The following is a 17,188-nucleotide window of genomic DNA, read 5'->3' as shown; positions in this document are numbered from 1 at the left end:
TTTTAGTTAATATAGAAAGTTAAACAAAGAACATTTTTCACGTACGTCAGAATTCACAGGTTTCTTTGAGGTCAGCTTGCCCCCTATGATAGGGGGTTGGTATAACAAGAGTTGACGTGATACATAAAGGTCATAACAATCAGTTTCCTGATGCAGGCATTTAATTATCCAAAGGCATCTGAGAGAAGAAGAGGGGGTGAACCAGGAAGGTAAGATAGAGAAGGAAGAACAAGGCTTTAAGGACATCAAAAGGGCTCCAGGAAATAAGGTTTTGGGGGGCTTTTCACTTGTACGGTGTTAGGAGTGTGTGACAGGATGTGCTCTTCCTTTGTGATCAAAAGGTGAAGTGGAATGTGTGAACTTTGAGTGAGTGAATCCTAAAGCAGGCAACCATCTGGCTGACAGCAGGGGGAACTAAGTGAGAGAGGGTGTAGGCTTTTTGTGAATTTGGGAGTCTAATAAGGGGCAAGTTGAGTCTGATAGACTTTTCCCTCTTGGCTCATCTCTATGGAGAGAGGCTAACAAGAGGGATGTCTTTTCAGACCTCCATCTGAAGATGGGGGGAGCTCCCCTAAGCTCTACCAAGCTTTCACATAGTCCCACAATGTGTAATATCCTTTACTTATTTAAAATTATTATCATTATCATTTTATTCTTTACCAGAGCATTGCTCAGCTCTGGCTGATGGTGGTGTGGGGGATTGAACCTGGGACTTTGGAGCCTCAGGCATGAGAGTCTCTTTGCAGAACCATTATGCTATCTACCCCCCCCAATTTATTTTTATTAGTGATTTAAAAATGGTTTACATGATTACAAGGGTATACTTCAAGACCACTTCCACCACCACAGTTCTGTGCCCCCTCACCCCGAATAAGAATACCCACCATCGTTTTCACAAAGTCTTAGCAGATCATTTGGCTGTTCTTTTCTTTTTCTTTTTACAAGTTCATGTATCTCAGTTCTTTATATTGCACACCTGAGTAAAACCATCCTGCAGCAGTCTTTCAGAGAAATCCAGGTCATTTGGTAGCAGACATAAACTGCAGCAATAAGAGTCCTTGAACACAAAGAACTAAAGGGTAAAAATGCCTTGACTTTACCTCCCCGTCTCCCCACTTTTTAAAATTTTATTTATTTATTTATTAGAGACAGAGAGAAATTTAGAGGGTAGGGAAGAAAGAGATGGAGACAGAGAGAGAAAGAGAGAGAGACTTGCAGCCCTGCTCCACCACTCATGAAACTTCCCCTCTGCAGGTAGGGACCAGGGGCTTGAACCTGTAATGTGTGCACTTAACCAGGTACATGACCACCTGGCCTCTCTCCCCACTTTTCTTTTGAAATGTAGAGCCAGGAGTGGGGAAGTTATCATAATCATTACCTTTGTCATCCCTTTAAGATATGGTTGTTCTAGAAGTAAAAGTATTCTGTGCTTCTTTTTAAAAAGTCAAAAGAGGGGGCCAGGCGGTAGTGCAGCGGGTTAAGCGCACATGGGATTGAAGCACAAGGACTGGCGTAAGGATCCCAGTTCGAGTCCCAGCTCCCCACTGGCAGGGGGGTCGTTTCACAAACGGTGAAACAGGTCTGCAGGTGTCTCTCTTTCTCTCCCCCTCCTTTCTCGATTTCTCTCTGTCCTATCTATCCAACAACAACAACAGCAATAAAAAAATAACAACAAAAGCAACAAAAATGGGAAAAATGGCTCAGGAGCAGTGGACTTATAGTGCAGACACCGAGCTCCAGCAATAACACTGGAGGCAAAAAAAAAAAAAAAGTCAAAATAAAGTCCTCAAGAAAGCACTGCTGATCCCTCATTCCAGTGAGAAGCACAGCTGATGTTTGGGTGGGGTGGTTATTTCCTTCCAGGCTTTTCCAAACCCTACTGCATATTTTGATTTGTATCTTGTTTCCTTTACAAACTATCTCTTCAGCATTTTCAGAATGGAGTACAAATCATTTGAAAATATTAGTCTGAACTTTTGTCCAATTTCCATTCTTGAATTTTTATTTTTACTATTTTATTTTATTTTAATGAGAGAGATATATAGGAAGAAAGACACAGAAAGACTAGAGCACCGCTTAGCTCTGGTTTATAGTAGTGCTGGGGAGTGAGCCTGGGACCTTGGAGCATCAGGCGTGAGTCTTTTGCATAACCATTACTGATCAGCTCTGTTTTATGGTAGTACAAGGGATTAAATTTGGGACTTTGGAGCCTCAGGCCTGAGGCTCTTTGCATAACCATTATGCTATCTACCTCCGCCTCCAATTTCCATTCTTTACTGTTATATATAACCTGAGTCCAAGAGGATGCACCAGCTTCCATGTCTGAGCTACTGTGTACCTTCTTTTTTTAATTGCCACCAGGGTTATCGCTGGCGCTCAGTGCCGACACTACAAATCCATTGCTCCTAGTGACCACTTTTTCCATTTTTTTCTTTCTACTTTATTATTTTTTTTCTTTTTATTTGACAGGACAGAGAGAAACTGAGAGGGAAGAGAAGATAGAGAGGGAGAGAGAAATTAGACACCTGTAGATCTGCTTCTCTAGTCATGAAGTGTCCCCCTTGCAGATGGGAAGCGGGGACTCAAACCCAGATCCTTTGACATGGTGATATGTGCATTTAACTGAGTACACCATTACCCAGCTCCCAAATTTACAGCAAACTTTTTTTTTTTTTCTCCAATTTGTCTTACCAGAGCACTGCTTATCTCTGGATTATGGTGGTGCTGGGGATTGAACCTGAGACCTAAAACCTCAGGCATGAAAGTCTCTTTGCATAATCATTATGCTATTTCCCCAGTGCAAAGATGTCTGCCTTCACATTTTGCCTTTTTATTTTATTTTGCTTTTCCTTCAGAGCACTGCTCAGCTCTGGCTTATGGTGGTGCTACAGATTGAAACTAGGGCCTGTAGTGCCTCAGGCATGAAAGTCTCTTTGCATAACCATTATGCTGTCTCCCCAGCACCCACCTTCTTATAACAAGTTTGGTGGGGATGAAGACTGTGGGTGACCCGTCCCCAATGCCTCCTTTACCAGATGGTCCTTCTGTTCATACTAATGGCAGAATCCTGGAGATTTCAGCCAATAAGCAAGGTATTCATTTGCTAAAAAAAAAAAAAAAAAGACCACCCCCAGATTTGGCTACTTTTATACCCCCACATGAGTGAAACCACCCTATAATTTTAAAATTTATTTATAAAACGGAAACACTGACAAAACCATAGGGTAAGAGGGGCACAACTCCACACAGTTCCCACCACCAGAACTCCATATCCCATCCCCTCCCCTGATAGCTTTCCTACTCTTTAACCCTCTGGGAGTATGGACTCAAAGTTTCAAAGTTAATCCTCACCCTATAATTTTATCTTTCACTTCCTGACTTATTTTCCTTAGCTCAGTTACCTCAAAGTGCCCCATGTTGTTCATAAAAGACACAATTTCATCTTTTTAATAACTGATTAGTATTCCACTGACTATACACTTACTGCAGCTTCTTCATCTAATCATATGCCAATGGGCGCATAGGTTGACTGCATATTTCAGCTGTTGTAAATAATTCTGCTATGAACATAGAGTTACAAATATTCACAGAAAAAAACTCCTCAATTCTGTGAAAAGTATGATGGTTACCAGAAAGAAAGGGGAAGGGAGCTGGAAGGGACTGGGAGAGGAAGTTATTTTGATTTAAAAAAAATTATTACATTTATTTAGTTATTGTATAGAGACAGCCAGAAATTGAGAGGGAGAGAGACAAAGAGACACCTGCAGCACTGCTTCACCACTTGTGAAGCTTTCCCCCTGCAGGTGGGGACTGGGGGCTTGAACCCCTGTTCTTGTGCACTGTAACATGTGCATTCAACTGGGTGCACCACTACCCAGCCCCCAAGGAAGTTATTTTGATCATGTGATGGCTCTAGGATTTTGGTGGTGGAGACATAAGCCTAATATACTTAGAGAGGTGTGAGGCTGTACTCCTGAATTTCTATGGTCTTGTAAACCAATATAAAATCAATGTTATTTGGTTAAACACAAAAGAACGAGGTACCTTGGGTCAAGATGTCTGAAGGTGATGAGTTCACCCTGTAGGTTGGTAGGCTGCTTGTCTGCACCACAGCATGGCAGACCTGTGACAGCTCTGTGCAGAATAGCAAGACACTGTGTAGAAAATGTCTGGTCTGGCCTGGCGCCTGGCAAGTGATTATGGGTATCAGCGATCTTCAACAATCTTGGCAGGAATTAGCATTCCTTGGGCATCTTCTACTAGCCCAAGGCTGTGCTTGCAATATCTTATTGGGCCCATCACCACAAGAGAAAGAAGCTACTCTGACGAGCTCCGTTACAAAAGAGGAAGTAGATTTTGTGGGGTCGAGGGTGACTTGCCACGGTCACAGGGCTGGCAGGTGGCAGTCAGAACCTGCAGGCCCCATGATCTTAGCACCAAGGGCAGGCCTACCCCCCCTCCCCTTCCCTGCTCCTGACACCCTCCTCCATAATGTCTACTAGATGCAGGAAGGGGATTGGAAGATGAAGGGAGGGAGGGGATGGGAAGATGGCACACCTGGTTGAGTGCACAAGGATCTGGGTCAAGCCCCCAGTTTACACTTGTAAGGGATTGGGGAGCTTCACAAGTAGTGAAGCAGGGTTGCAGGTGTCTGTTTCTCTCTCCTTTTCTCTCTCCCCTTCCTTCTCAATTTCTCTCTGTCTCTATCCAAAATAAATTTAAAAAATATTTTAAAAAAATGGAGAGATGGAGTTCTAAATGTTCTGACATGGCTGTCATTCCCTCTCTCCATGCACCTTGTCCCTTCTCTCCTCTCCGTGGCACCACTGTGTCTGGCCACTCAGCGAGTTCATAAACAGTGAGAAGATCCAGAATCCTCCAGCTGTGAATGAGGAGGTGAACAACATGCTCGCACGCCAGAGTATCCTGCAGCAAAAGCGGCTGGAACATCTCAGCACCATCTGGTACCGGGAAGGGCCCCTGGGAGGCTGCCTTTGGTGGCCATGGGGGAGGCAGGCTCCGTCTGCAACGCTGACATCACTCCCCGGGCACCCTCCAGACCAGGCATTGCGTGTTGGACCTCTGGTCCTAACCAGCCAGCTGGGCACAGTTGCTACAGAAAGAAGATTAGTGTAGCCAGATAAAAGCCGCAAAAAGGGGGCGGGGTGGTGGCACACCAGGTTAAGCATACATGGAGCAAAGCGTAAGGACCCACGGTGTAAGGATCCAGGTTCGAGCATCTGGCTCCCCACCTGCAGTGGAGGTGGGGGTGGTTTGATTCACAACAGATGTCTGCCTTTCTCTCTTTCTGTCTTCCCCATCTCTCTAGATTTCTTTCTGTCCTATCCAATAACAACAATAACAATAACAATAACAACAAGGGCAACAAAATGGGAAAATGGCCTCGAGGAGCAGTGGATTTGTAGTGCAGGCACCGAGCTCCAGCAATAAGCCTAGGGGCAGAAAAAAAATGCTGAAAAGGGCCTGAGAAATAGCTCACTGCACAGGGAACGTGCCTTGCTATGTGCATAGCCCAGGTTTGAGTCCCAGTACGTGGGAGGGACATGGTTTCAGGGAGAAGCTCCAGTGCTGTGTTGTGTTCCCTCTCTCTCTCTCTCTCTCTCTCTCTCTCTCTCTCTCCTGAAGTCAAAAGCTGGGGAGGAGGCCATGGCAAGAGTTGAGGTAGAGAGAGAGAGGGCCAGGTAGTGTTATACCCAGTTAAAAGCACACATATTACCAAGCACAACACAAGGATAGGGATTCGATCACCTGCTCCCCACTTGCAGGGGTTCCACTTTATAAGCGGTGTTGCAGGTCTGCTGGTATTTCTCTTTCTCTCCCTCTCTATCTCCTCATCCTCTCTCTCATATCTAATTAAAAAATTAGAAAGAGGAGAAGATGGTCACAGGGAGCAGTAGATTCATAGTACTGGCACCGAACCCCAACGATAACCCTGGTGGCAACTTTTTTAATGGGGGGGGGTAATCAAGGGGCCAGGCCAAGAGGCTGAATGTTTTCCTGTGGTCAGGGGTAGCTCAGCTCCTTCAGCTTTGTGGTCTGCAGATTCAGTTGGAGGTGTCCAAGGCTGGAGGCTAGGAGGTTGGTGACAGGCTGCTGCCTATAAGAGGCTATAAGCACTCACTTCAACCTGGTTTATGCAGCTTTGATCGCAAATTAAGTGGTTTGGTGGCAAGGGACCGCATGAAATGTTCTAGATCTGGAAGCCCAGTGCTCAGGGGACCTGTGGCCTTGCCCCTGAGCATCAGGAGCAGCCCGTGTGATCCTGCAGGGTGAAGACACTGGGGTGCTGAAAACGCAGGTTCTTCTGGTCTCCCCACCACAGAACCTAGGTTATTTTAGGGTACAGATGACTAGTAGGACCCCACACAGTCTCCACCAGGTGGACACCTTCTGACCACAGGCAGCCACCTATTTATGGAGATGTAAAATTCACAAGGGGATAAAAGTCTCAAGAAGGTTGTTTTTCTCTGAGCCCATGTTTGTTAAGCTGAACAAAACTGTTTCTTGGGGGGGGGGGGGGTCCATCCATTAAGGGATAAAATGCACTGACTGGGCGCTTCTAGCCACAGCTGGGAGACACTAGACACTGGCAGTGTCTGCAGGGGAGTGAGCCCTGGAGGAGGCGGGGTGCAGCTCTGTGAGCACAGGGACAGGAACAGGCATTCACAGGACTCAGCAGCTCCTTCACAGTGAGAGGTAAAGTCGGGATACAAGTCTAGCGTCCAGAAGTGTGTACTGTGAGCACAGGACTTGAACATGCAACTTAACAGTCAAGTGGGAAGGCCTTCCTGGCAGAATTCCTGCAAACAGCATTTGTGCGAGGAGGTTCTTGATGTCTCCCTTCTCCTTGGCCCATCAGTTGACTGAGGAATATGATAATAAAACCCAAGGAACCATCGCCAAGGAGCTGTCTGATATGGGATCTTGGCGGGGGCATCCCACATCTATCCCAATGCAGTTCCAGCTTCTTCTCTGGAAGCCCCAGAGCCTTAGTGTGTTTGGGGTCCTCGCTTCTGCTCAGGCACGGACCCTCTGCACAGCTGGGCAGTCATGGCAGAGAATTGGGAGAGTCTTCCTGAGATTCCCAAGAACCAAGAAAGAAGTTATCCAAAGTCTCCAGGGGGAGTTCCATGGATTCTCTTGGACCCTGTATATGCCTAGAACTCTGACAGGTGCATGTAAATTTGTACTGGGGAGTAACACTAGACTTACTCTGACTTATCCAGCTTGCATTACCACTGGGCATTTGTCAGGACTAAGAAATCCACTTGGATGCATTTCTATTAACTAAACACTGGGCTTCCCCCCCACCACCACCACACACACCAGTGCGCTTTTTCTGTTCTAGGACCTATTCCAGACTACTGTATCACATTTAGTCTAACGTCTAGACGTGGGACTATAGCCTTGCATATTTCTGTACTTGCCTTTTGCTTTTCTTCCGTGCCACTGTAAAGCCAGGTGTCCAAGACCATCCTGAGTTACACATCTTGCCCTGGCATAATGGTTAGCGGCACCTTTCCTCTTCACTGTGAAAACTGTGCTAGTTCAGGGCTGGCACAGTAGCTCACTTGGGTAGTCGGCTGCTTTGCCATGTGTGCCACTCAGGTTTGAGCTCAGCCCTCACTGCACTGAAGGAAGCTTTGGTGCTATGGTTTCTTTCATTCTTTTGCTCTCTGCCTCTCTGTCTCTAATAAAAGAAGTGCTAGTTTGGACTATAAGTTGTATGGCCCCCATAATCTGATATATCATTTGAACCCACTAAACACCACCCCAAATTTAGTGGCTTAAGGCAACAATCCTATCTGGTTTCTCACTGTTCTGTGAGGTTCAGCTGATCTGGGATGGTGTGGCCGAGGGCTGAGTGATCTGGAATGGCAATACCCCATGTCTGGAAGCCAGGCTGCGACAGCAAGGGCCTCTCTCCATTTATGTTTAGCCTCCAAGAGACTATTCCAGGCTCACTGGCAATGGCAGTGGTAAGGCTTAGTGGCAGAAGAACTCCCTGAATTGAGAGGGGGCAGAGGGCAAGCAGAACGCACAAGCCCTTTCCAAGCCTCTATTGTGTCATGCTTGCTAATGTCACATGGTGATTGGATAGTCATCAATGAGGCAGAGGAATAGACTCCACTTCCTGATAGGAGGGGCTACTCTTTTAAAATCTGTCATACTATTTCTATAGACTTACAAGGAGATTTCACTGTACAGTTCTTTATTGTTGGATATAAAGGTTTTTTTGTTGGTGTGTGTGTGTGTGTGTGTGTGTGTTTGGGGAGGATAGAAGAAAAAAGAATTTGAGAGAGAAGGGGGAGACAGAAGGAGAGAGAGAGACATCTACTCGTAAATGCACCCAGGTCCTTGCGCATTGTAGCATGTGTGCTCTATCTGCTTTATATCTACCCCACTGGGTATAAAGGTTGATCATATACGTGGCACTGCTCAGTTCTGGCTTATAATGGTGCCAGGGATTTAACCTGAGACTTTGGAGCTTTTCAGACATGAAAGTCTCTTGTGTAAACCTCTGTGCTATCTCCCCAGCCCCCCCTGTAATTGTGTGTGTGTGTGTGTGTGTGTGTGTGTGTGTGTGTGTGTGTGTGTGTGAATAATTCTACAGTTCTGGTAAACAACCATCTTAGTGCAGAACCTTTCATGTACTTTATATCTTTATCTAGGATGACATTCCTACAAGTGACTTCCTTTGTTAAGAGATGTGACTGCATTTACCCACTTGGGAAGTCTGCTTTTATTTTCTGCTAACTCTTTAATATTAACAGATATTTTAATGAGTTGCATTTGGGACCCCAAGAAATCCCAGCAAGTCACATAGTTTCTTCAGTATCTACTTCTACTCTGGAGCTAAGTTTCTAAAAGATGCTATTAATTCTGGTAAAGCTTTTATCTGACTGTGGCTTACTTGTCATATGTTCCTTTCCCAGTGACCTTCTGCCCCCCAATTATAGCAAAACTCAACTGAATCAGTGGCATGCTTCCCTCAACTCACTGAACAGTGACCTCGGTAAGTGGGAGTTACAGGGTCCCTGGTGGCTCACTCCAGCGCTCTGCTCAGGTGGCACTGTTGTAGTTCTGTTAGTTTGCAGATCAGTTGAACGTCTACTAGAAACTCAGGAGTGGGTGGCAGGTCAGCCCTGGGGAAGCAGGGTGGGGTCTGAAGGCAAGAGTGAGCTCTGAGGGTTCCAAGTGGACCTCTAGGGCTTTGCCTGGAAGAGCCTTCTCTCCCTCCAAAACCTTTCAAGTCACTGCCCACTGGCAGCAGAGCCAGCCACACTCTCACCCCCAAGCCCGTGACTCCAGTATGGAACCAGTGGGATCACTCATAGAACCACAAGGCTCAGGGACCAGATCTGGGCCATACAAACTTAAGAGCAGGGTCTTGTAGGAACTGTCCAGGGGTCTGCTCCTCAGCCCTGCATTGTCCCAGCTTGGGACCTACCTTGGGGAAGACATTGCTTCTCGTGGTCTCAAATTCTTCCTCCCTAAAGTAGGAGTCTTAGGAGAAGTACTAATGGTACTTACCAGGAGTAGGAGATAACTCACCCAGCAGAGCACACACTTTACCACACATGAGGGCCTAGGTTCCAACCCAGGCACCGTGTGGGAACAGCCATACCAGGGGAGCCTTCATGAATGGTAAAGCAGTGCCTTGGTGTTTCTCCAATCTCTCCCCCCACCTCTCTCTTCCTTCCTCCCTCCTTTATGTCTATTTGAAATTAAAAGCAAAATCAAAGAGTCTATAAGGGAGTGATGGAATGGCATGGGTGCAAAAGTCCCAGCAGGCAAATAATAATAATGAATAAGTTCAAGTAAAGGTACGTACCTTGTCTGAGTGTGGTAAATGTTATGTTTGACCCTTCAGTCCAATTGTAGTTCAGTGCCTGGATGACGTGAAAAAGTGGTCAGTTATAAAGGCTAATGAGTCAACATTCTCTATAATAAGGCTCCTCAAACTCTAACCCACAGAGCACTGGCTGTTAGTAACTAAGTAGGTTTTGTTTTCTTGCTACCAGGGCTATCACTGGGCTGGGCTCAGTGCCTACATGGCTTAACTACTCCTGGTGGCCCATCCTCCCTCCCTTCCTCCCTCCCTCCTTTCCTTCCTTCCTTCCTTCCAGAGAAAAGTAAGAAACAGGGAGAGAGAGAAATAGACATGACTCCACTTGTGAAGCTTCTGCCTGAAAGTGCTCTCACCTGGTGATCCTGGGCTCAAAAGAGGCTCCTTAGGGCCTGGGCAGTAGCGCAACAGGTTAAGTGCACATTGGGCAAAGCGCAAGGACCATCGTAAGAATTCCGGTTCAAGCCCCCAGCTCCCCACCTGCAGGGAGGTTGCTTCACAAGTGGTAAAGCAGGTCTGCAAGTGTCTATCTTTCTCTCCCCTCTCTGTCTTCCCCACCTCTCTCGATTTCTCTGTCCTATCCAACAGCAACAATAGCAACAACAACAATAATAATAAGGGCTCAAAATGGAAAAATTGGCCTCCAGGAGCAATGGATTCATAGTGCAGGCACCGAGCCCCAGCGATAATCCTGGAGGCAAAAAAAAAGAGGATCCTTGTACATGGTAACGTGTGATACTGGGTGGGTGAGCCACCTGGCAGCCCCAGTAAATAAACTTTATTGGCACACAGCTCTGCTGACTGTTTACGCGCTGTCTCAGGCTGGTACTTCTCTACAACAGCGGAAATGAGTGGCAGCAACAGAAACTGTGTGGCTGGCAAAGCTGGGAATAGTTACTCTCAGCCCTTTCTAGAAAATGCACGGCAGGCAGTGGTGCACCTAGTTAAGCGCACACATTACAGTGTGCAAGGACCCGGGTTCAAGCCCCTGGTCCCCACCTGCAGAGGGACAGCTTCACGAGTGGTGGAGCAGGGCTGCGGGAGTCTGTCTGCCCCTTTCCCTCTCTCTTATCTCTCCCTCTTCTCTCAATTTCTGGCTCTACCCAATAATAAATAAATATAGACAGTCAATAAAAAAAAGAGTGAAAATGTTTGCCAAGCCTTGCTTTTGAAGATAACTATTTCCATCTTCTTTGAGGTTCATGAAAACTTGCAAGTCAGTGGTGTCATCATCCCCCTGTGGTAGAGAGGGACTCAGGGACAGAAAGGTGATACCCCTCCTCCCCCAAGATAGACCACTAATGAAGTGTCACAGCCAGCTAGGGTTGACCCAGGTGCTTTGGTTCACAGTACCCGCCTTTGTTCCTCAGGCTCAGAATGACCCAAGTATTATAACTATGTTACCTCACAGCATCACAGAGGGAGCCCAGAGACTCTCTGTCATAGCCAAGCATGGTGTCCTCAGAGGTCCTCCAGGGACAGATGTGGTACTGGGGCAGAGGGACAGTTACACCTCAGGTGCTTCCAGTTCAGAGCAGAAGTCAGACGGTGCAGGATGTCCTTAAATATATGTGTGAGAATAGATCTAAGGACACAGCTGAGGGGGTGGGCAATGGTGCGCCTGGTTAAGTGCCACACATTATACTAAGTGCAAGAACCCAATGCAAGGATCTGGGTTCACAGTGAGGACGCTTCACAAGCAGTGAAGCAGGTCTGCCGGCGTCTGTCTGTCTGTCTGTCTTCTTCTCTATCTCCTCCTCCTCTCTCAATTTCTCTCTCCTATCCAATACAAATGGAAAAAATGGCCACCAAAAGCAGTGGCTTTTTTTTGTGCTGACACCGAGCCCCATTAATAACTCTAGAGGAAAAAAAAAAAAGAAGAAGAAGAAGAAGCTGAGGTTTATAAAAGACCAATGCCAAGGCAGGGCTCATCCAGCTGAGACCTACAAGGCAACTAAGAGATATGTGCAAAGGCCAAGAATGAAGGGGGGCGTCTTGGGTAAGGAGAAAGGGGCAGGGAAGTTGGAGATGCCAAGGGGCCAAACTGGACTTTATCCTGAGAGCACTGGGAACCCAGAAGTAGGTCCCATGCTGGGAGTGATGAGGTTATAGGGGGCTAGTGGGTCAGAGGAGTGCAGGACTGGAAGGACAGAGAGGTGGGAGTCACAGTGACATCACAGGAAAGGACATGGGCATGTGGCAGCCTAGGAAGTAGTCCCAGGAATGGGGGAGCAGCGTCAGCTGTAGAGCATCTCCCCTTAGAGCCCCCCTGTATATCTGTCCTCCCCACTACCCGAAATCTATGCCCAACTTCCACCCACCCTCCCCACCTCCCCAGGACTTTCAAACAATGGCCACCCCTTCCATTTTCTAAAATGCTGTGGACATGAATGTTAGTTGCTTAGCCTAGCCACCTGGTTACTCTGAACTGATTGTGAACTGGGAAGCAGTGGGAAGGCTGGAGAGATCAGTCAGTCTATCAGCCAGATGGTTTCTTAGTCTTCTGCTAGTCCACTTAATTTTTAAGAAGCCAGCCAGATGTGAAGTGGGATCAGCCAGAAAGAGAGAGATGAATATGGATGATCCCACTCATAGACAGGAGTTGAGAAATCAGAACAGAAGGGAAAACAGAGAGCAGAACTTGAACTGGATTTGCTGTATTGCACCAAAGTAAAGGCCTCTGGGGTGGGGGTTGGGGGTGCGGAGGAGTGTTCAGGTCCTGGAACTTGATGGCAGAGGAGGATCTGAGGGTGGGGTTACAGTGTTATGCGGAAACTAAACAATTTTACTTATGTACCAACTACTGTATATTTTATTGTTGACTGTAAACCATGAATTCTCCCAATAAAGAAAAAAAAAAACTTTAAAAATCAGCCGGAGATAAGACCTGTCAATTCTCAGGCCTCCTTGTTGCTATTTAGTGACTTGGTGCGAACACCCCAAGAATTTCACCAGCCTTGAAGCTAAAGTCGTGTTTAGAATGGATTCAGAGCAGATAAAGACAACTTCTCGCTTGAGTCCTTCTGTTGGGGTACTGGAAGCTTTGTGGGGAAGGAGATCCCAGCCCCTGATCTGAACCGGGACCACAGATCTGAAGTATCCTCACTACAGAATACCTTTGCTGGGGAAGAGACACCCCCCCCCCATAAAGAAACTCCTTTTTCTAATCTATGGGAGGCAGATTAGATTTCCTTCTGGGAGAGCAACTAACATCTTTGTTTCTGCCTGTGGAGACTCCTTTCACATAGACTGTATGATGAGGATCCGCCTACAGTACGAGCAGACCTGGCAAGAGTGCTTGGCCAACGTGCAGCAGTGCAAGGTGGGTGCCCCCAGCCCAGCCCAGCCCACCCCAGCCCTGACAAGAGGGACAGAGGTCACACATCCTGAGGTAGCCTCTTTGGTCTGTCTCTGTTGTTTTCGATGGGTTAGGTTGTTTTCGCCGGGCTGGCTTCACAGGCGGGTAACAGATGACCAGGGACTCATGGTTGAGCTGTAGGCAGTATCTCTTTATTCATACAGGACGCAGCACAATCAAAGATGAGCTAGGCTAAACTCAAGGTAAAGTACTGTAAAACTCACAATGCTGTCTTTATATATACTTGCCAAGTAAGGTGGAAACAGGATGTGACATAGAGAGGGTGGAGAGAAAAGTGACTGGTGAAAATCAGAGTGTGACAAAGAGAGGATCAGGGTGGAGCAAAAACATATGAAACAGTGGGGATTGAACCAATGCCCTGGAGGGAGGGTAGTGCTTGTTAACAGTGGTTATGTAAATAGAATGAAGTGGTTATGTAAATAGAATAGTGTTAAGCAGGGGGGATTTAAACCAAATGAAACAGAAGGGGTCTCATGCATACCAACATGTCTCTGCCCTCCAGCCTTGGAACCCCTGCCTTAGAAACTTCTTACATGCCTCAGGCCCTCACAGACTTCTGCATTTTTTTTTTCTTTATTGCTGCCAGGGTTATTTCTGGAGTTTAGTGCCTGCACCATGAATCCACAATCCCAGGGGCCTTTTTTTTTTTTTTTTATCCCACTCCATCTTTTGTTTGATAGGACAGAGAGAAATTGAGAAGGATGAAGAGGGATCAAGAAAAACACCTGCAACACTGCTTCCCTGTTTGTGATGTTTCCCTCCTGTCAATGGGGACAGGAGGCTGAAACCGGGTCTTTGCTCATGGCACTTCACGCCCAGTCGGGTGCACTGCTGTCCAGCAGGTGTGCACATCCCAGAGGCTTCTCCTTCTGCCTCTAATCCCTCCTTCCCAACTAGCCCCACCCAACGTTCCTCAGGTGGTAAACCAACTTGGCCACCTCCTCCAGAAGCCTTTCCCGATCTTGTAGAGAAACGTGATAAACTCAGCCACACTTTACATCAATTACAGCATCTGACATTTATTCAGTGAAGATGGTAGCGTAGAGCTTCTTCTTCTTCTTCTTCTTCTTCTTCTTCTTCTTCTTCTTCTTCTTCTTCCTCCTCCTCCTCCTCCTCCTCCTTCTTTTCTTCTTCTTCTTCTTCTCTTCCTCCTCCTCGTCCACTTCCTCCTCCTCCTCCTCCTCCTCCTTCTTCTTGGTGAAAAGAGTTTTTATTACACTAGTGGGTAAGAGAACCAAATCTCTTCAGAAAGTGTCTCTGCTTAGAGCTTCTTTCCAGTGTTTCACTAGTCCCCCACTTCCAACAACCCCCCCCCACATATACACAAACCAAACACTGCTGAACTCTGGCTTATGGTGGTACTGGGAGTTGAACTTGGGACCTCACAGCCTCAGGCATGAAAACCGTTTGCAGAACCTTGATGCTCTTTCGACAGCTCTGGTATTAGATAGCTATAGACAAACCCCATGTGGAGGAGGTAGGTTTAGTTTGGGTTTTGTGCCTAAACTAAGATGCTGGCACTGTAGAGTATGTGCTTTCTGGTTGGCACACACAGTTCCTTCCTGGCAGGCAGCAGTGCCAATGCTGAGATGACAGGGCAGCGGCTTATGCAAAGGGGTCTGCAGCAGGACACTTCAGATTCAAACCAGGTGTGTGGCCCTCAGCAAGTGTCTGCTCTTCATGGAGCCCCAGTTTTTTCTTTCCTTCCTTCCTTCCTTCCTTCTTCCTTTTATTTTGTTTTTGATTTTATTAGTGATTTAATATTCATTTACAAAATGACAGGGGTAGAATACCGCACCATTCCCACCACCAGAGTTCTGTGTCCCATTCTCCCCATTGGAAATATCAGCAGTTCTCCCAAGGTCACACATTGTTTTTTCCTGTGGTTCTGCCTTTCCAAGTTATATCTACACCTGTTACTACTTCCAAGTGCTCTTCCCTTTTTCCTCTTCTGTTTCTGTGACCTGATGGAATTGGAGTTCAGAGAAATCTTCCCCTTACACTTCTCTCCCTCTGGGACTATGGACTAAAATTCATTATGGGGTGCATAAGGTGGGAGTTTTGGCTTCTATAATTGCTTCTACACTGGACATGGACTTTGGCAAGGCTGATCCATTCCCCCAGTTCGTTTCTAGCCATCCCTAGTGGGATAGGGCTCTGGAGAGGTGATTGGAGCCCCAGTTTCTTCATCTTCCACAAACAGTTATTGAGACAACCACCAGGGGTTCAGCAAGATAGCCAGGGCAGCACATTACACCTGGCCTAGCAGGTAAGGCCCATAGCAGTGGACCTTCTGCTGCTGGGAGCGTTCCCTCAGGTTCTCAGAGGTCAGAGGAGGTGGATCCTAGGGGAAGGACCAGCTTCTGAAGCAGGTCCTGCCATGTACCCTCCAGAAGCAGTTGCTAGACTGGAAAGCCTTCACAGAGGAGGAGGCCGAGAACCTGGTGAGCCCGTCCTTCTTCCAGATGGTGGGAGAGCTCCAGAGCAAGGTGGAGGAGCAGCTGGAGCTTTTGGACGTACGTAGCTGGGGACCCACACAGCCAGAGAGCAGAGCTGGGATGCTGGGCTGCAGGCTGAATGGAGTGGGAGTCTCGGGGGGGTCTGAGCTTTCTGGCTCCCAGTGAGTAGGCTGAGCCGTGCAGGACTCCACACCTGTGGTGAGTGCTCTGTGAGCGCCGCTGGGCCTGAGCACTAAAAGGCTACACACAGCAGGTTGGCCCTGTCCCCCAGTGCCTACAGCATTTTCTGTGAAGGGTCAGAGCGCAGATATTTTAGGCTTTATAGGCTGTCAGGTTGCTGTAACCAGTTATCACTCAGCTGCATGTGACAAAAACAAGCCCAGGCGATGCCAGAATGAATGGATGGGTGTGGCTGAATAAGACCCTATTTGCTCCCACAAAAGTTTTAATTTCATATAATTTCTAATTTGTAAATTATATTTGTATTTATGTATCTATGATTGGTCAGAGACAGAGAGGAATTGAGAGGGAAAGAGTAGGTAGAGAAGGAAAGAAATAGAGAGACACTTGCAGGCCTGCTTCACCACTCATGAAACTTCCCCCCTGCAGGTGGGGACCAGGGGCTTGAACTCAGGTCCTTGCACACTGTAATGTGTGCACTTAACCAGGTGCGCCACCGCCTAGCCTCATAATCTTACATAATTTCTACTTTGGAGACATCATTTTTTGATATTTTTCAGTTACTGCAACATATAAGATCTGCTCTTAACTTCTAGGGTCAAGCAAATAGAAGTGCTGAAGACCAGATTTACCTCACCATTAGTTCTCAGTTTGTCAACCCTGTGCCCAGAAGAAAGTAAAAGACACAAAATTTGTTACAAGAGAGGAGATGAGGGTTTAACAGCAGAGTGTGCTGAGTAAGAGTCCGGGAACTCTAGGGCAGGAACAGTGCTCCAGGCCCAGGTGGAGGTGGCCCGCCTGAACGTGCAGGATACTTTCTAGGGTGACCCCTTCTTTCCTCTAGGCCTTCACCTCTTGTCAGGGCCTAGTGGACAAGGACAGGTGAGGTAGAGATGGGACTTCAGGATCGGCCAGTCTGAGGACCTGACTAAAGGCTGATCAGAAATGGTGGCCTAAGGCAGTGAGGGCATGAGCCCAAGTGTGACGTTAAAGGACAGCACCCAGGCGGTGATGGCCAGTGTGTGTGGGGCTAAGGTTGCCCAGTGAGTGGGGCCCTCCTCCTCAGCCTGGGCCAGTCAGCACTCAAGGCTCCTTCTCTGGGCTCTGTCGCTACAGAAAGCCTTTGAGGCCCTGGAGAAGCAGACAGAGCGGCAAACCTTAGACCTCTTCAGCTACTTCCAGGAGGCTGCACAGCTGTGGGAGGAACACCTGAACATACTGTCACTGCAGGAGCTGGAACTAGAGAAGAGGATGGAGCAAAAGCGGCGGAAGGACCTCAGAGAAAACCAGGTGCTCCCC

General features: G+C 47.3%; 1 protein-coding gene across 4 annotated transcripts in view; it reads left to right on the top strand.

Annotated features, from left to right (window-relative positions):
• CCDC180 (coiled-coil domain containing 180) overlaps window positions 1-17,188 on the top strand; it is an 88,556-nt gene that overhangs the window by 16,669 nt on the left and 54,699 nt on the right. For all 4 annotated transcript variants that reach the window (XM_060199125.1, XM_060199128.1, XM_060199126.1 and 1 more), the window contains 5 exons: window positions 4,845-4,964; window positions 8,958-9,037; window positions 13,105-13,193; window positions 15,644-15,766; window positions 17,006-17,179. In XM_060199125.1, coding sequence (XP_060055108.1) covers window positions 4,845-4,964; window positions 8,958-9,037; window positions 13,105-13,193; window positions 15,644-15,766; window positions 17,006-17,179 — 586 coding nt within the window. The remainder of the gene's footprint in view (window positions 1-4,844; window positions 4,965-8,957; window positions 9,038-13,104; window positions 13,194-15,643; window positions 15,767-17,005; window positions 17,180-17,188) is intronic.

Source organism: Erinaceus europaeus, chromosome 10, assembly GCF_950295315.1.
Source record: "Erinaceus europaeus chromosome 10, mEriEur2.1, whole genome shotgun sequence".
Lineage (NCBI taxonomy): Eukaryota > Metazoa > Chordata > Mammalia > Eulipotyphla > Erinaceidae > Erinaceus > Erinaceus europaeus.
Note: the sequence above shows the minus strand (reverse complement) of the source record. Positions and strands in the feature narration are given on the sequence as shown.